At 37.5% G+C, this 20,266-nt stretch overlaps 1 protein-coding gene across 2 annotated transcripts in view; it reads right to left on the bottom strand.

Annotated features, from left to right (window-relative positions):
* Positions 1 to 20,266, bottom strand: part of Mdn1 (midasin AAA ATPase 1) — a 148,840-nt gene that overhangs the window by 113,982 nt on the left and 14,592 nt on the right. For both annotated transcript variants that reach the window (XR_009225852.1, XM_046431427.2), the window contains exons 3-9: positions 9,591 to 9,815; positions 9,160 to 9,267; positions 8,891 to 9,083; positions 6,612 to 6,854; positions 6,241 to 6,372; positions 3,270 to 3,373; positions 1,009 to 1,123 (exon numbers count right to left, since the gene is read on the bottom strand). Coding sequence is in view for 1 of the 2 variants with exons in the window: in XM_046431427.2 (XP_046287383.1) it covers positions 1,009 to 1,123; positions 3,270 to 3,373; positions 6,241 to 6,372; positions 6,612 to 6,854; positions 8,891 to 9,083; positions 9,160 to 9,267; positions 9,591 to 9,815 (1,120 nt within the window). In the remaining variant the exon portion in view is untranslated. The remainder of the gene's footprint in view (positions 1 to 1,008; positions 1,124 to 3,269; positions 3,374 to 6,240; positions 6,373 to 6,611; positions 6,855 to 8,890; positions 9,084 to 9,159; positions 9,268 to 9,590; positions 9,816 to 20,266) is intronic.

The following is a 20,266-nucleotide window of genomic DNA, read 5'->3' as shown; positions in this document are numbered from 1 at the left end:
CCAAAACAGGCATGTAGGCTGGTGATGCAGCTCAGTGGCAGAGCACTTGCCTAGCATGTATGAAGCCCCAAGTTTAATCCCCAAACAATGCCACCAAAATAAAAGTATCCAAGGAATTACTTAATAAAGAATTCTTCAAGAACTATTTACTATGGTTCCAAACAATTCTAGTAAGGTTCATTACACACTTTCTCAGTCAAAAGTAAATTAGAAGCAGTTATGAGGACACAGAAAAACAGTTTTTCAAAAGGTCACAAGTTAATGCTAATGCTGATAAAAAGCAATGGAACTTAAAAAGAATTCATAATGCAAAAGATCTAAGTCCCATTCACTTCAATTACTACTGAGAATTTACTGCAGTATTATACTTGGAATTCATAATATTAGCTCCAAGCCTTTATGTTGATATGAAACAGTCAAATTTGTTTAAGAAGGCATGAAACTACGTATATATTTGAAATATTAACCATCCAATACATTTAAATTAGTTTGAGAAGAACATTGTGATTCCAATTTATATATGTAATATCCACATATTTATAAAGGATATAGAACTCAAGGCCTAATAGTGTCATCGAGAGGTAGATATTATTTCTTCATACACATACACACACTTTTTTTTTAATTTGGCAGTACTAGAGATGGAACTCAGGGTCTCATGCATGCTAGGGCAGCAATGTATCATTGAGGTATATCCCTTCTGTGTTTGAATGACCAAAATAGTCTAGACACAAATTCAGATGCTTCATACACACTTAAAAGTATTTTATGCAGTATCTTTAGTGTGCCTGCATTTTAACTACCTCCCAACACATGAGGTCAGACGTGACATTTTTCGCTTGTGGTATGATGTCAATGTCCAAAGGTTCTAAATTATAAAGCATTCTGGGTTTCAGATTTTTAGATAAGTTTGTATAGGTTGAACATCCCTTAAAAACTTCATGTAAGTTTGGAACTTTTCATAATAAAAAGTAAGAAAAAAAATTAATATTTTCTAGTACCACATACCTCATTTAGTTCTTTCTTATCCAGATTATCCAGGTGAATTTTGGTCCAATATTTCTCTAACAAAGTGGCATGACTATTTAGTGGTCGATACCAATTACCTCCACATGTGAAGAGTCTATATTCAAAAATATAGTTACATATCAGCCGTTTGAAATTTAATTTTAATTAGGTTACAGTAGATCTTACCTATCTGTGGGGCATACATTCCAAGACCAACTGTGGATGCATAAAATCATGGTCAGTACCAAACACCACATGTTTTTTCCTATATTCATATACCTATGATAAAGTTTAATTCCCAAATTATTCACAGTAAGAAGATTAATAACAATGACCTGAGCAATAATAGAGCAGTTACAACAATATTCCATAATCAAAGTTATTTAAAATTTAAGAAATGTTTACAAAATCTAGATTTTTTATTTAATATCTTCAGACCTCCTGCTGCCTACTGAGCTAATTAAATTCATAGAAAGTAAACTGCAGATGAGAAGGCAATTATTACTTGCTGGACATTACCTCACATGAATAAATACTCTTAATCCTTTCTAGTCCCAGATACTACTCTGTTGGCTTATAGGGTAGATGACCAACAAAAGGCTAACAGTTGACCCATATTTGACTCTTTTCCTAAGAAGGAATGATAGAGTTTTAAGTTGTTTTCAAATCAATGTAAATGAGTCCATGAGGTGCTTTGATCTCAATGACCTGTTCATCCTTTAAGCATAAATACCTTCAGAAAAACATAATCCAAGAACTACAGCATTAACAATAATTCACTGCTTGCTACCAGAAGCTACCATACTTGAAAATTATAAATATTTTCCCAAGAAGAGAGGATTATATATTCAACATACACTCTGGACAAATTACATGCTTACACATTAGCCGTTTGATCCTCACAACAACTGTCCTGAAGAGAGGTGCCATTATTTTCTTCTAATGTATATGGAAAAGAATAGTAATAATCCGTTGTTCACCAACCACAACTATAAATGATAGGACTAAGAGCTGAATTTAAGTCTGTCTGATATCTAGGTTGCCTGACATGATGTCATGGGACTTTCTAAGAAAAACTTCGTTATCTGTGTAATTTAAATCAACTTACATTAAAAGCAATAGGGGTTGGCATGGTGGTGCATACCTGTAATCCCAGCAACTTGGGAAGCTGAGGCAGGAAGATCACAAGTTCAAAGCCAGCCTTAGCAACTGAGTAAGGCCCTAAGCAACTTGATGAGACCCCATCTCAAAATAAATAAATAAATAAAATAAAAAGGGCTGAGGATCAATCTCTGACACAAAAAAATAAATAAATAAAACCATAATGTTGACTGGGGTGTAGTTCAGTTGCCTACCATGTTCGAGGCCCTACGTTCCTCCCCAGCACAATGAAAAAAAGAAAAAAGTGTCAACAGAGTCTGGCAAGGTGCTTCTTGAGTATAGTTAGGTTAGCCCCATACTTCATCTTGGAGTCAATCTTTACTCAGGCAAACACTAATGTAATCATTAAATATATAATGTTAGTTTCATTTGTGGGTATTTTAAGACCTTGCAGAAGCAGGAGTACATTAACATAAAAAAAGAAACTGTTACCTTCTTGGTATTTTAAAATGTGGATAGAAACATACCAAATCTGCTGTTTTATTTCTTTTTTTCCCATCCTATATTTAATTAAATTTTTTAATTGCTTAAAATCTACATAAAATCTTCATCATCATGATTAGCCATTAATCGGGTGTTTACCCTATGATAGGTAATGCAAATCACACTATTTGAAAAAGAAATGATTAGCCTCAATGTATTCATACTGTTTAGAAGGTATATGCAGGTACTAAATGTCAGTGTCAGGACTCAACTCAGGACTCTCTGACGATAATCTCACCTCTGATTATTTTTGAAAACAAGATAAAATGTTTAAAACTGACTATTTTTAAATGAAAAAACAAATAGTTCATTTTATAAATTAATTTTCTTCATTAAATAAAATCAGGAATGAGGGCTGGGGCTATAGGTCAGTGGTAGAGGACTAGCCTAGCACATGAGAGGCACTGGGTTCCATCTCCAGCACCACATATAAATAAATAAATAAAAATGATTTATGTATGTGTGTAAAATCAGGAATGAGAAAGTTGGCTCTCTCATCATTTCTAATTAACCCTGCTTAAAATAGGTTCAGATAATTATACCAGGGTTTCTAGACTCAGCATGAAGACACATGATAAAGAGGCTGCAGAGTTGAAACAAAGGTTAATAGCACATACCTCCTGGTTGCAAAAAACTGAAATCCAGGAGCCACTTTCAGACAGTCCCCTTGGCCAGGAATCAAGAGTTGTCCATTCTCCAAAAGCGGGATCAGCACTGAAACCTAAATAACAAACTCCACTGATAAACAGATATTAAGACAAGTAACAAAAACCAAAACAATCCAAATGAGGAACACATCTTTAGAAGAAACTTCAGTTCTCATGATGGAAACTAGGATCAAATGCAGGTGGGAATGTCTAAGTCACCTACATTCCAGCGTAACACTTACTTCATGCAACATTCACTAAGTGCCTTCTGTGGATTAGAACTAAGCAACATACAATGATACAAACAGTATTAAGATTTTAGATCCTAAAATTTGATGGGAGACGATAAGCATGGCTCCAGGGGTATACATACAAGGTGACATGTGAAAAGAAATGGTGGCTCTGAACTGATATGAACCGATTTAGAAACAGGACAATGAAGCTGTCCCCAAGTAATCTTATTTGCTCAGTATGAAAAGAAATAGCTACATTTGGTAGGAAAGAAATGGCATAAACAATGGCATTAAGGATGGGAAAGAAGTGGAAATGGAGCCGGATAAAGAGGTAAAGTTCAGACATAGGGAATAAAAAGCCTCCAATGCTGGGCTAAAAAGACTGAGCTTTTTCATGACAAAAATAAGTATCGAGAATATTTTAGACTAAGAAAAAACTTTTATTTAAAAAAAATGAACTGTGCAGCAATGTGGAATATAAACTGAAAAGAGATCAGCCTAGGGGAAATAAGAGTTACTCAGAGAAAAAACTCTATGTTACAAAGGCATGCTAGACAGATAAATAAAATGAGAAGCCCAGTGCTAAGGCAGTAGGATAGAAAAGAAGAGAGCAGGATAGGAAAGAAGTGGGATAGAAAGAAGACGACAAGTGAATAACGGATCTGGAAATTAAATGAGAAAAGAAAAAAACCTAGATGATTCTAGGTTCTGGCATAGTAACTGCAGGGCAGAAAAAGCTATTCTAAGACAGCAGACAAGTACCAATTTGGACATCTTGAATTTATACTGGCTATGGAACATTCAAGTAGAATTCTTTTTTTTTTTTTTGGTTGAGATAGGGTTTCATTATATTGCTTAGACTCTCTAGGGTTCAAGTAATCCTCCTGCCTTAGCCTCCTGAGTGATTACCACCAAACACAACCCAAGAAGAGATTTCCTTTTTTAAAGAAAGTCAATTAGACATATGGAGCTTATGGGTTTACAGGGGAAGTTTGTTAAAAAAAAGAGAGGGAGGGAGGGAGGGAGGGAGGGAAGAACAGAGGGCCAAAGCGGATTGTTCTAATTTAGCAGGTACTAATTTTTCTTAGCAAAATTATTTTATACGTAGCTAGAAGCTGAAGGGAAGCACAAAAGAATATAGGGGCAATTCCAGGATATTCCAAAACTTGAAACTAAAGAAAATCATCCTAAATGTTTGTAAAAGGTAACTTTAAATTAATGGGTCAGAAATGTGGATGTAGATCAGTGGCAGAACTCTTGCCTAGCAAGTGTGAGACCTAAGTTGGATCTCAACACTGTTAAGAAAAACAAATAAGAAAACCTAAGCCTAACCACACTAAAATTTTGTGGTTTTCTTTTTTTCCTTAGGCAAGGGATGTGTTTTGTTTTCTTTTTCTTCCTTAATAGTTTTTCCAACCTGTAGTTTTGTTAACATGTTTCAGTATATATTTTGTAATTAGTTGTCACTACAGTGTTGAGGGCGGGGGGGGGGGGGGAACAACCCTTCTAAGTCTCCAGTAAACTTGGCAGAGTATGTCAACAATTTTTTTAAAAAATATTTGCAAAGCATATAATTCAGCAACTTAGAGAAAACAAACAGAGCTATTACTTGGGTACAGGCAAATGTCCATAGATTAAGAATATTCAGTATATTAACTTCTACAATGATAATTGGAAGACAAATCTAGCTGGCATAGTGGTGCATGCTTATAATCCCAGTTACACAGGAGGCCAAGACAGGAAGATCACAGGCCTGGGCAACTTAGCAAGACCCCATCTCAAAAAATAAAAAGGAAAAGGGCCAGGATATAGCTCAGTGGCAGAGTGCCTCTGGGTTTAATCCCCAATACAAGGGTAAAAAAAAAAAGACTAACTTACTCAGTTTGAAGATTCATAAATACTTATCCCAAAGAACTAACATTAGAGCATCATAGAAATACTAGAACAGATGGCAAGACATCAAAGTTAGCATCACAACTACTGTAGCTGAGATCTAAAAAATAAACCACAGATTTACAATTGTGTGCACAAGCACACACAAGGTAACCTGGTCAACTATTGTTGAGAAGTTCTAAAAATAACAAAATAATAATCAAGGGATCCTTGTATGTCCTTAAGTAAATACAACTTCACTATAATGATAATGAAATCCAAAAATGATTAAACCATAAACCTTCTGGAAACAAATGTGTTACCAGGAAAATGATCTGTACAAAATGAAACTCGAACTATAAGAATTTCCTAATGTTTATTAAGCACTGCAAAAGACCAAGTCAGAAACTGTTAATTTGATCTTTAATCTGGACTTGGGCAACACAAAAATGTACTCAGGTGTGGGACAGGGGCAGATGCCTAGGCATCATCATGGCCTACATGGAATATCCTTCATTTTATTTACTTTTCTTTGGTTCTAATTCCAAAATCTACAGGTCTAATGATTTTCCAGATAATGTGATATCTGAAAAAAATTGTCCATGAAGGCAGGCACTCAAAAAAGGATAAAATCAACAAGTACTTTTAAACTAGTTTTATTTATATTTCAATTTTATTTTTTTAAACTCTCATGGGTAGAAGTCAGCTCTAGTTCTGGGCTTCTTAAGAAACATCATTTTTTAAAAAATGAAACACCACCCCAAGTCACTATTAACAAATGACCTCAAAAACAGAAGACATGTTATAGGAAACAGTGATTTAGTAAACTGGCATACCACATCTAAGGGGGCATAGTCAATATCCTCCAGAAGAATCCAATGGCCCTTGGTGGCTGCCTGTGTCAGGGTGCCAGGCTGCCACACAAACTCTCCAGGAACATCTGTGCAGCGATACATCCCCAATAGCATCTGCAGAAGAAAAACAAAATAATTAGAGAAACCACACTCCTAATATGCTAAGACTACTTCCTTTGATTAATTCTGTGAATCATTCCATAGCGATGTCATCAATTAAAGTTTTCACAGATTGCCCCAACAGTCATGAGCAAGAGTATTACCCATTTTTATATTCCCTTAGCAAAAACAATACTTGAATGCCAATAGTTACAAGAATGCCAAACCACCAACGCTTGCCATTTCTTAATTACCTTACTGTCAGTCTGATCTCCAAGCTGGACTTTGAGAAGCTGAGGAGGCTTTCTTCTACCTGTCATTGCAGCTAAATGTTCAACTAAGGAAGTTTTGCCACATCCTATTGGTCCTTCCAACAACACAGCATTCTGAGAAGCCACTGCCAAAGCCAGGGTCTGAAGATTTTTGCAGACAGACTTAACCAGCACATAAGATTGAAGGGCCAGCTCTTGTTCTCGTGAAGAACTCCTATTACTAGCCTAAGGAGGAGACAAGAAACAAACAAACAAACAAAAGTCAGTGAAGAGTACTTCCCCTAAGGAAACAAGTTAATTTCTACAACAATGTTTCCACTGACCTCACATAAACCTTGGCTAATAAATTAATTATAACAAATCTAATGTAAGAAGTATGTTATACAAAGTAAGAATCTGACCTTTCTTCTTTCCCTTCTTGAAGGAGGAGTACGTGTGAAAATGGAAGAAATTTTTTTAGTATTTATTTTAGTTATAAGCAGACAAAACACCTTTATTTTATTTTTATGTGGAGCTGAGGATTGAACCCAGTGCCTCATGCATGCTAATGAGTGCTCTACCTCTGGGCTACAATCCCAGCCCTGGAAGTAGAAATTTTTAACAAATTTAAGACAATGTCTCTCAAAGTTTTAAGAAGCTAAAAATGTTGATGCATGGGGAAGTGGGCTCAGCAAACCTCATCTATTACTTCTGGGTTTGTGTTTATTTCCTTCCTCTCCCCATATTCTAGAACTTCATATCTAACATTAAGAATGCAGGGATTGGAGCTGGTCACAGTGGCACATGCCTGTAGTCCCAGCAGCTCGGGAGGTTGAGGCAGGAGGATGGCGAATTCAAAGCCAGCTTCTGCAAAAGCAAGGTGCTAAGCAAGTCAGTGAGACCCTATCTCTAAATAAAATATAAAACAGGGCTGGGGATGTGGCTCAGTGGTTTAGTGTCCCTGAATTCAATCCCTGATATCCCTACCCCCCCACCCCCCCACACAAAAAGAATGCAGGGATTGGGGATGAAGATAGGTGGTAATGTATACTCAGCACAGGTTGGACCCCTTCCCTCAAAAAAAGAATGCATTAATTGGGGAAATATGGACACCAAGAGAATATCATAACATTGTTAGATTTTTTTTTTAAGGTATAGTAAGTGTTGGCATTAAGTCTTTCTTTTGGAGATAAATACTGGAATATTTATGAATGAAATGATATTGGAAAATTTTGCAGAAATATAAAGGAAACAAATGATTATGAATAGATTACTATTTAAGCTGGATGAAAAGTATTTAAGGATTCATTACACCATTCTTCCTACTTTGGAACATGTTTGGCATTTTTCATTAAAAAAAAAGTAAATAATATGTTTACTGGATAAATGTAGAATTTCAGTCAAAAGATGACACAGTTCTAAAGATAAAGTTCTAATTCTAGATAAGGTCACATTAAAAACCTGGAGGTACAGGTTTCTTAGTGCTGGTCATACAGATACATTCAATTTATGAATAATTACTTCACTAAACACTTATGACATGTACACTTTCGTATATGTATACTTCTATATTTTTTCTTTCTTTTTAATGCTACATGTCAGAAACAAACTGATGTTTTAAAGACCTCAAGACTTGTTTCCAAGAAGAAAGTGGGTAGATCTGATCACCAAAGTGATGACTGAAGACTGCTAGAGAAAATCAGACTGTCTCCCAATGATTCTACAATTTTTTTTTTATCTCCCAGCCTGTCTAAAGTGGTCTAGAGCCACAATCTTGGAAGAAGATCATTTCATATGGCAGCAGGGAAGAAACACAACACATACTGCTCTCCCACACAATGGGCAAAGAATATTATGATAGAACTAAGGACAGGAGTTCTCTCTATTCTAGCTCTGTCTTCGCCAGTCTTTGCAGTCCAAGGTCCAAGTCATTCTGCTCTGTGTTTCATATATTTAGGATAACAAATGCTACTCAATTTCATACAATTTTTGTAGTAAACAAACAAGATATGTGAAAGAATTTTGCTTAAGTTTTTTGTTTTTTTAGTGCTAGGAACTGAACCTAGGGCCTTGCACATACTGGGGAAGCATTCTACTACTGAGCTATATATCCATCCCTCTTTTTTTCCCTTTGTTTCTTTTAATTTCTCCCTTGAACACTTTCAAAACTGGACCAGCAACTTGGATCACACCTGATTCATAAGAGCCCAACTAAGGAAGGAGCATACTCAGTGTTTCAGAGGGGAAAGGGAGCACATACCCTACTAATAATGCTAATATACCTGCTCTCCAGGGGCCGGAGGCTGCTTGGGCAATACCACACCACATACTGCTGTCACCCTGGAGGAGAGGTCAGCTGAAATAAGGTGTCCTTGTAGGTATTGCAGCTCCTTATCCTTATGCCAAAGGGAGGCTTCTGGATTGGCCAAAACCAAGGCCTTCTCTAAGTCCTGCAACTGGGCTTCTTCTAATAACCTGAGGGAAGAATCTCATCAATTATGTTATTGCACAAAAAAGTTACAGCAAAACCTAAAAGAAAGCTTTTGCTTACCTCAACCTGAAGTGGATCAATTCATCACTATTAAAAATCTTCTTAAGGAATGATAACTTGTGCTCTTCGTTCATATAGGTGACCAAAGCAAGACAGTTGGCTGTGTACCTGGAGAAAAAGGAAGTACATATGTATAGCTGATCTGCAGTTGACTGGGAAAAAAAGAAAAAGAAAGAAAATGACTAGTCAACTGAACACTAGAGAATAAATGTGTTATTTAAGAGTAAATAAATCAATCATGAATTCACTTGATAAGAGCATGAAAAAGGTAGAACCACACTCACATCACCTCATTTTTTTTCTGAAGTGACACAAGATGAAGGAAGGAGAGTAAGAACTCAAAAGCCACAAGAACAAAAACAACAGATTGAACATGGTTTCCTTCTCCTCCCTCACACTATAAGCAAAGGAAAAATCTAGCAGCTACTCACCAACGGACCAAAGTGTCATGGCTTCTGAGGAGGGGGACACATACACTCCAGTCCCAGAGTTCCCGGAACACAGACTGCTCTTGCTGCAGAAATTTGTAGGCTGCTTCCATTAAGTCCCGAAGTTTCATCCGTCTTCGCCCATAGCGAACCGGATTAGCATCTGAACTCTCCAAGAAGAGTCTTTGAAAGACTGGGGAAGTGTCCTTGAAATACCTCAGGGCAAACCTTCAGAAAAAAAGAGTATTTTCATTGGCTGGTGGAAATATTCAAGTACATATCTCTACTCTGAGACAGGACTGTAGAACATAACAGAACTTTTAAGAATACGGGGAGGAAAATGCTAAAATTACCTAGTCCTATGACCAAACTGTTTAAGTTCAGGAACCACAGGACCATGACATGGGATAGCTGATTCAGAGGACACAAAAACCTAAACTGATAACTCAAAAAGTAGAGGGATTTATCACAAGTATTTATTACTAAAAACGTACTCATTTCCAACAAACATTTACTGAACTGTCACTATGGGCCAGACACTGTGTTAATACCTAAAGATTCAAAACCAAAGAGATATTTTTCTTAAGAATTCTGCCATCTGATAAAAAGAGAACACTTACAAAAACAATAAGAAGCACAAAGAGAGAGAGTTCAACTGAACCTGGGGAAGTTGAGAAAAGATGCTTTAACTGCCTCTTAAAGAATGAAGAGGAGAACCTTGTGAGAGCATAAAGAAAAAGGACATTCCACTAAGATAAAACAAAAAGTTCAAAAAGTTGGTCATAGTGGTACTTGCCTGTAATCCTGGCTATGCAGGAGTCTGAAGTAAGAAGACTGCAAGTTCAAGGTCAGCCTGGGAAACTGAGCAAGACCTTTTCTCAAAATAAAATATCAGAAAGGACTGGGACATAGCTCAGTGGTAGAGCACCCCTGGGTTCAATAGCCAGCATCATACACACACAAAAGTTCAATAAGACATCTTCAGGCAACTGCCTGGTATGATAGTTGAAAACAGAAAGATGTTGATAGGCAGGAAATGAGGTGCTGAAGGAGGGCAAGGGCCAGATTATAAAAAGCTTGGGAGGCCATGGTAGAGATGCTGGGCCTTAAAAATTAAAATGTTTTCCACACAGCTATATTCTTCTATTAGAAATTCTAATAGACTTCATAAGAAATAGTGGCACAAAATCAGTCATACAGGCTTGTTTATCTGTATACTCAAAAGGGATGAGTGACCCTAGGATTTTGAGTTGGGCTGATCAATGAACATCTTCCCCCAAGTCTATTCTGTGAAGACTGAAAAGCAGTTGTTTCTCCAAATGCCCAAGTCACAGCAACAAAAAAATCTCAAGGCATACAAAGAAGCAGGGAAACAGACTAAAATCAAAGGAAAAGAAAATTCCAGAAACAGGGATTGAGAATGGAGCTCACTGGCAAAAGCTCTGGGTTCAATCTCCTTCACCCAAAACAAACAAACAAACAAACAAACAAATAATGGCACTGGTAACAAACTAGAAGTGTTAGAACTCTATAGGAGTAGAGATTTTGTATTTGAATGAAATTTATCAGTTTGAAACAAAATATCTTTGACATATTAAATGACAACCATAAAGAAAACATCTATAACACACAGACACACACAAAATCAAAACACGTCACTATCAAAAAATTCATGAAAACACTAAGGCTGCCAGAAAAGACCACAAAAGTTAGAAGACATGCAGAAAACAAATAACAAGATAGCAACAGTAAATCTTTTTGCATAAGTGACCACTTTAAATAAAAATGGGTTAAACTCCTCATTCAAAACACATGGATTAGGCTGGGGAGTGGCATACACTTGTAATCCCAGCAACTCTGAAAGCTCAAGCAAGAGGATCAAAAGCTGGAGGCCAGCCTTAGCAATTTAAGGCCCTGTCTCAAAATAAAATAAAAAGGGCTAGGGGTGTGGCTTATTTGATAGAGGACCTCTGGGTTCAATCCCCACTACCCATCCCCACACACATGTACAAAGACATGAATTAGGTAAGTAGAGAAAAAAAAGGATTTAATTATACGCTATCTACAAAAAGATATAGAATGAAAGTAAAAGAATAGGGACAAAATATCATACAAATGATAACCAAAACAGGTCCTAATGGACAAAATAGACTTTATGGTACTGGGGACAGAACACAGGGCCTCATGGATGCTAGGCAAATGCATTTCAACTGAACTACCTTCCCATTTCTTTTTATTTTCAGACAGGGTTTTGTTAGGTTGCCAAGGCTTGCCTCAAACTTGCTATTCTCCTGCTTCAGCCTCCTGAGTAGCTGGAATTACAGTTGTGTACCACTGCACCAGCACCACAATAACAGAACAACCAGAAGGAAACAGAGTACTTGAACAACACTAGAGACCAACAAATTAGACTTAACAGCCCTTACAGAATACTCCACCCTAAGAGCTGAATATACATTATTTTCAAGTACATATGGGATATTCAGGGATATCCCTGGACATAAAACAAGTTTCAACAAGCTTAAATGATTGAAAAGTATCTTTTCCTAATGGAATAATTCCTAAATCAGTAAAAGAAACAAAACTGGAAAAGCTAGACAATAGTGGAAATTAAGCAACACACCTGTAAACAATGGGTCAAAAAATGCATCACAAAGGAAATGTAAAAATACCTTTAAAAAAATGAAAACAAAAACATGACATACCAAAACTTTTGGAATGCAAGAAATTGTTAACAAGGAAGTTTAGAGTTATATACATTAAAAAAGAAGAAAGATCTTAGATTCATAACTTTCTTTACACCAAGCAGCTTGCAAAAGAACAAATTAAACATGAAATTAACAGCAGAAATTAATGAAATAGAGAACACACACACACACACAAATCAATGAAACTGAGAGTTGATTTTTTTTTAAAGACAAACAAAATGGCAAACACTTAGATTGAGGAAAAAGAATACTCAAAAGAACTAAAATCAGAAATGAAAGAAGAGACATTATAACCAATGCCAAAAAAATAAGGTATCAAAATGAAAACTCTGGCAGGGCGCAGTAGTGCACATCCATAATCTCAGCAGCTCAGGAAGCTGAGGCAGCAGGATGGTTGAGTTCAAAGCCAGCCTCAGCAAAAGCGAGGTGCTAAGCAACTAAGTGAGACTCTGTCTCTAAATAAAATACAAAACAGGGTTGGGGATGTGGCTCAATAGTCAAGTGCCTCTGAGTTCAATCCCTGGTAAATCCTTACCCCCCAAAAAAGAAAACTCTGAACAACTGTGTGCCAACAAACTGGACAGTCTAGAAAAAATGGATAAATTTCTAGAAACACATACAACCTACCAAGACAACTAGAAAATCTGAACAGAACAGGAATTAGGTAAAGAGAATGAATCATAAAACCTCCCAGCAAAGAAAAGCCTAAAACCAGATGACTTTACTAAAAATTCTACCAAACATTTAAAGAATGTTTACATAAGGTTTACAACTAAACATTATGAGTGATCCCTAATGTAATTAAGGATCTGGGTGATTATCACACTTAAATGTAGGTTTGTCTTTGTAACAAATGTACCATTCCTGTGGGGGATGTTGATTAATTAGGAAGCTATGCATGTGTGAGTAAAGGATACTTATGGCAAATCTCTGTACCTTCCTCTCAATTTAGATATTAAACTAGAACAAGATGGATGTGGTGGCATACTCCTGTAAACTCAGTGTCTGGGGAGGCTGAAGCAAGAGGATCTCAAGTTCAAGGCCAGCCCCAGTAACTTGGTGAGACCCTGCCTAAAAATTTTTTTAAAAGTGGGGCGGGGAGCTGGGGATGTAGCTCAGTGCTAAAGTGTACCTGGGTTCAATCCCCAGTACCAAAAACAAAAACAAAAAATGAATAGCTCTATTCTTAAAAATAATAATATTTTTAAGTGTATTCTATTTTACATCTGAGGTGCCCCCTTTCCAAGCTCATGTGTTATACAAGACCATAAGATTCAGAGGTGAAATGAGTATGCCATGAGACCCTTAACTTTTTATCAGAGCCTTAATCCAGATGAATGGGTTAAATGGGTGGTAACCATAGGCAGGTAGGATATGGCAGGAGGAGGTGGGTTATGGAGGAGTGCCTATGGGGTATGTATTTTGTCCCTGGTCTGCAGTGTTTCTCTTTCTCTGCTTCCTGGTTCCATGTCCTGAGTGGGCTTTCCTTCTCCACACCTTTCCACCATGATGTTGTGCCTCACCTCTAGCCCAAAGCAACAAAGATGAACATCTATGGACTGAGACCTCTGAAACCATGAGCCCAAAATAAATTTGCCTCCTCTAAAAATATTCTTTTTTTTTTTTTATATTTTTAATTTTTTATTGTGGGTTGTTCAAAACATTACAAATTTCTTGACATATCATATTCCACACTTTGATTCAAGTGGGTTATGAACTCCCACCTTCACCCCATACACAGATTGCAGAATCACATCAGTTACACATCCATTGATTTACATATTGCCATACTAGTGTCTGTTGTGCTCCTCTGCCTTTCCCATCCTCCACCCTCCCCCCTCCCCACCTCTCCCCTCCCCTCCCCTCCTCTCTCTCTACCCCCTCCACTGTATAACCCTGAGGGTCTCCTTCCATTACCATGCAATTTCCCTTCTCTCTCCCTTTCCCTCCCACCTCTCATCCCTGTTAAATGTTAATCTTCTTCTCCTGCTCTTGGTCCCTACTCTGATCTTAGTTACTCTCCTTATATCAAAGAATACATTTGGCATTTGTTTTTTAGGGATTGGCTAGCTTCACTTAGCATATAAAAATATTCTTGTCAGGTCTTTCTGTCACAGCAATGTAAAAACTGACTAACCAAAGGTTGTTTTTTTTTTTTTTTTTTTTAATTTTAATAAAACTTTTACTTGAAAAGTGTGTCTACAGGGTTGGGAATGTAGCTCAATGTAAAGCACGTCTGACTAGCATGCATGAGGTCTTGGGTTTAATCTCCAATACCAGAAATAAAACAAAAAACAGTGTACAAGTTTTCTAAAATTGACTGTGGTGATAGCTGCTAATATATAAATTTAAAAAAAAAATTGCAAACTAAGCATGATGGTCTTCAAAATGTATGTATATAAATGTATCATATGTGTCCACTGTCTCATGTGTGCAAGAGTGAGAATGATGTCTATTGGGCTGGAGGTGGTAGCACACACCTGTAATCCCAACAACTCAAAAGAGGCTGAGGCAGGAGGATCACAAGTTGAAGACCAGCCTCTGCAACTTAGTGAGGTCCTAAGCAACTTAGCAAGATCTTGTCTCAAAATAAAAAATAAAAAGAAGGGCTGGGATGTTTCTCAGTGATTAAATGCCCCTGGGTTTAACCCCCAATACAAAAAAAAAAAAAGAGAGAGAGAGAGACTTTTGGGAAGAAAAAGACACATTGAGTCTCAAAAGAGAAGGATCCATGAATCCTTGAAATGCAGAAAGCACCAATGAACTTCCAAAATGCAAAATATAGCATTCTGTGAGCAACCCAGCCCATGTCCTCAGCCTTTGGTCCTCAATGTTGGTTGCCTGTCTTTGCCTACAAAAAGTAACAAGATGGGGACAATGAGCAAACATTAGAAAAACTGGCTCAAAATTGTGTAACTCTTCTCTGACTCTACTAGTTCAGCCCCCAGCTATTGCTCTTTTATAAATATTTCCCCATACCAAAGTGTTACTGTCTTTCCCTCTGGAGATGATCCACATTCTCCTTTCAATGTATATTCCTAGATTTACCTCAAAAGGTTCTCAACCTCAAGATGGCCTCATTCTCCAAATGTGTATTTCTTACTTTAGCCCAAAAGACATCTCTCAAGACAGCCAAATTCTCCCTTGAATGTGTTGGTTTTCTTAAATAAATCTGTGTCTCAAGACTAAAATTATTTCAGTCACATATGCCAAGGACCCTACTTGGCCTGAATTAACGTGCCCCTCTCTAGGAACTTTTACAGTGACAACAGCAGTTATCTGCCGCAGTCTGGCTGGGCACAAATCATGAGCCACTCAATGAGGAACAAACTTTATTTCCAAACTCCACCAGCACACTCCACACAAGCTCCCTGGGAACCTCCCTCTAATGCCATCCACATGGCTCCTCCAGGCACACACCACACCAACCGGAAATCCCTCCTCCACGTGAACCTTCCAGGAATCCCCAGGAGAACTCCAAAGCAGCAGGCAACCTAGGCAGCAAGAGCCAGGGCCCCATTGCCCTACAGTAAAGGTCAAATATACAAAACAATCAATCCAGCATCACAGCAATTATATATAGCTTAACTCAAATCATCATCTCAATGGTTCGCTGGCTGGCAAATGCCAGGCGTCATGACCAGCCATGGCTCTCAACCATTATCTTTGGAAGATAAAAATTCAGGGTGAAGAAAACCTTTCTTTCCAACCTTTGCAGTTCAAAGCTATAAATACAACAGCTATTTTGTAAAATCTTGGAGTACTTTCAAGACTGCTTGAATCTGTTTCCAGTTCTGCAATTCTAATCAGTCCCAAATAAATGTAATTTTCTTTGTTCTCCACTAGGTGGATTTTATTGTCAGTGAACAGAGCATTAACTACTTTTGGTCCCTCCTTCTGTTGTATGCCAGAACAACTATGCCCACATCCATGTATATAAAAGCATGCTCCATTCATGATTTTAAGAAGGAAGTGCATATTCTACCACAGCATTCTATCTGCTATTATTCACAAAGATGATGACAGGCCCCATCCACCACTGATCTTTCTAATCAGGGATGTCACTGATGTGGAGTCACATGCCTAGGACAAACAGGTGGCAGATAACTGAAGCTAAAAAATTAATCCAAATACAATCCAAATGAACTGTATCCTTAGAAATAAAGGTAGTCAATTTTACGTTTTCTTATCACCATAAAAGACAAAGCATATGTCTGGCCTGGGATGTGGCTCAAGTGGTAGCACGCTTGCCTAGCACGTGTGAGGAACTGGGTTCGATTCTCGGCACCACATAAAAATATTGTGTCCATCTAAAACTAAAAAAATAAATATTTTTTTTTAAAAAGCGTATGGGTCTGATACAGTGGCATATGCTTATAATCCCAGCTACTCAGGAGGCTGATGCAGAGAAATACAAGTTTGAGGTCAGCCTGAGCAATTTATTGAGACCCTCTCTCAAAATTAAAAATTAAAAAAAAAAGAAAAAAAATGGGGGGCTGGATTGTGGCTCAGCGGTAGAGCACAGACCTAGCACGTTCGAGGCCCTAGGTTTGATCCTCAGCACCACATAAAAATAAACAAAACTACTGTGTACAACTAAAAAATAAATATTAAAAAAAAGAAAAAAAGATATATGTATGTATTTCTTAGGAATAAGAAAAGAAAAATCACTTGAGTTTACTTGGCATACTATAGTAGGAAAACACATATATGGTCTTGGACCAGATTCCTGGCTAGAGCTCCTAAAATTCTGGTAATTTCCTAAGTGGCAAGAATAAAAAAGGTGAAATAATCATCTTTTGTCAATTGGGAGGGTGGGGGTTACCGGGGATTGAACTCAGGGGCACTCAACCACTGAGTCACATCTCCAGCCCTATTTTATTTTTATTGGACACAGGATCCCACTGAATTGCTTAGCGCCCACTGTTGTTGAGCCTGACTTTGAACTCATGGATCTTCCTGTCTCAGCCTCCTAAACCACTGGGATTATAGGCATGTGCCAACGCTGGGGGTCATCTTTTGTCATTTCTAACAACCCCTTCAACTACAGCTGGGTTTATGTTAATGAGGTGACTTTCAATAAGCACTTAAAGATGGGGCTGGTTGGCAGAAAAACTAACCCTATGATTCTCAAAGGAGTTTTTAGGCCAACCCCAGACCTCCAGGAAGGGAAGAAGGGTTGAAGGTTGAGTGGATCACCAATGATCAATGACTTAATCAATTATGCCTATATAAGGAAGTTTCCATTAAAAGTAAAAGAAGGGGGTTTTGAGAGCTTCTAGAGCATGTGGAAGTGCTGACAGGGTGGAGAAGCACAGAAGCTTTCCCTACCCCTTCCTGTGCATCTCTTCCATCCACCTGGCTATCCCAGAATCCATTCTTTTCTAATGCCTGATAAGTAACTCTGAGTTCTGTGACCCATTCTAACAAACATAACCCAAAGAAGACGTCAGAGAACATCCGATATTTATAGCCTATTAATGATAACTTGTATTTGAGATTGGTGTCTAAAGTAGTAGAATGGGGGACTCTCTATGGGACTGAGCCCTTAACTTAAAGGGTTGATACTAATTCCAGGTAGATAGTGTCAGAAATAAATTGAATTGCAGAAAACTTAGCTGGTATCACAATTAGTGGGTATGGAAAACACCCCATACATTTTGGTGTCAGAAGTGAAGTGTTACAATCTAATAATTCCAATTTTGTGTATTCTTTTGTTTTTGTTTTTGTTTTTTTTTAAAGAATTGGAACTGAAGTGTTGTGAGGGTATACAGAGAGAAAGAAACTTTTTCTTTTCTCCACTCCATCCCATTTCCATGTAGTGGTGAAGTTGCAGAACATACACTATCTATAAATCTATGGCTAAAATCTGGAAGCACTAGTTTAATCGAGATAAAGAATGACTTGAGTTTACTTGAGTATTGAATGGATTTATTTGTTGTATAATTCAGTGCTAATTAGGAAACAAACCCAGGGCCTCTCACATGCTAGGCAAGGGCTTGAGCACAGAACTAATCCCCAGCTATGGATGACTTTTTGGAAAAAACAAAACAAAACAAAACAGAACCTTGAGGGGCTGAGTAGAGTGGCAGAACTCTGGCCTATCATGCATGAACCCTGGTTTCAATCCCCAGTGCCCTACTCACCTCCATAGACCATAAAACTTAACAGATATATCAGAATAGAGATGCACAAATTAGGAATGTTCTCAGAGTCCTGACAAAGAATTTATCAAAGAGTAAGAATAAGGGTGAGGACTCCAGATGCAAAAGTATTAATGAACAAGTAGCATAAGGGAAAAAAAGAATTGTTCCTCAAAGATACTATAAGGTGCCTCATAGAAAGCACTTGGCCATAGAAAGAGTATCCACCTGGAAATAAAAGGCATTGGGAATGACTTTAGGGAGTGCAACTTCAACTGGGTTCCTCTTCTCTGGTCTCCCTTATTTGTTCTTATCCATTTCTTTTCATTTTCTCTTCCACTCTTCCTCATTCACACATTGTATTTAACTCATTGTAAATTGTGACTCAGGGTATAATATCAGTGGTAGAGACCTTGCTTAGCTTGTTCAAGGCCCTGGATTCAATGCTGACATCCCCAAAATAATAAATATATAAATGTATGTTTGTAAGAAATATAAATCTGTTTCCAGTTCTTTAAATACCCTACCATATTTGACCTTTTCACTCAGACGATGTGGCCCAGAGGTTAAGAGAAGAGTTGCCAGGGACAGTACCACACTCTGTCATACCAACAACTCAGGAGACTGGATTTAGGTCAGCCTCAGCAACTGGACAAGACCATGTCTCAAAATAAAAAATGAAAAAAAGGCTAAGAGTATACTGGGAGTATAGATCAGTGGTACAGCACCCTGGATTTTATCTATATATTGCAATAAAATCCACAAAATTTAAAGGGGAGGGAGGCAGAGTTATCTATTAAATGAATATATCCTGTCTGAATGTATTAGGTAAAAATTTATCTTTACATGCCCCTACATGCATATATAGTGTTAATTTGGGGAGGTGCCAAATTTGGCACCTCCCCAAATTAACCAGCTGTTTTCCTAAAACTAAAAAGTGGAATTCCATTACACATCATCATCTATAGTTCTTTACAAAGGACTTCTTTCTTTCTTTTCAAGGTAGTAATGGGAATCAAACCCAGGGCCTTGAGCATGGTAGACAAATATTTCTACCATTCACCTATATCCCCAGCCAACTCTTGCTTGTTTTTAATTCACTCTATTATAGCATCTTTTGTACTCTGCATTTTATCACAGCGGGAACAAAACTAAAACAAACAGCCTTAGCAAGACAAAAAGAAGAAAACATAGGCATTTGCCTCATATTCATTTCCTAAGAACATAAAATCTGGGGCTTATGGGAAAATAGAGCTAGTTAATCCATCACTTTAATGATTCTCAAACACAATCCTGAAGTATTCTACCATAAAGGCTTAATAGAAGTAGGAGTTCAAGTTACATAAAATTATAAAAGGAAGTTCCTCTCCCTTTTAGAAAAGTTCATGCAAATATAGCTCCCACCCAAATATCTGCAAGTCTTCATTTAATTTTTGGTGGTGGGGATTGAACCCAGGGGCACTTCACCACTTTGCTACATTCCCAATACTTTTTATTATTTTATATAATTTTTTTAACATGCTGCTGGATCTTTATTTTATTCATGTATTTATATGAGGTGCTGAGAATTGAACCCAGTGCTTCACACACACTAGGCAAAAGCTCTACCACTGAGTCACAACCGCAGCCCTTATTTTTTAATTTTAAGACAGGATCTCATGAAGTTGCTGAGGCTGGCCTGGAACTTGCCATCCCCGGATTCAGCCTCCCAACCTGCTCGGATTCCAGGCATGCACTACTAGGCCCAGCACTTTCTTTCTTTTTTTTTTTTTTTAATATATTTTTAGTTGTTGATAGACCTTTATTTTATTTATTTATATATGGTGCT

This window comes from Marmota monax, unplaced genomic scaffold (genome assembly GCF_021218885.2).
Source record: "Marmota monax isolate L192 unplaced genomic scaffold, Marmota_monax_Labrador192_F-V1.1 WCK01_AAM20220418_F8-fsc00013, whole genome shotgun sequence".
Classification (NCBI taxonomy): Eukaryota; Metazoa; Chordata; class Mammalia; order Rodentia; family Sciuridae; genus Marmota; species Marmota monax.
This window is presented reverse-complemented; position numbering and strand designations above follow the sequence as displayed.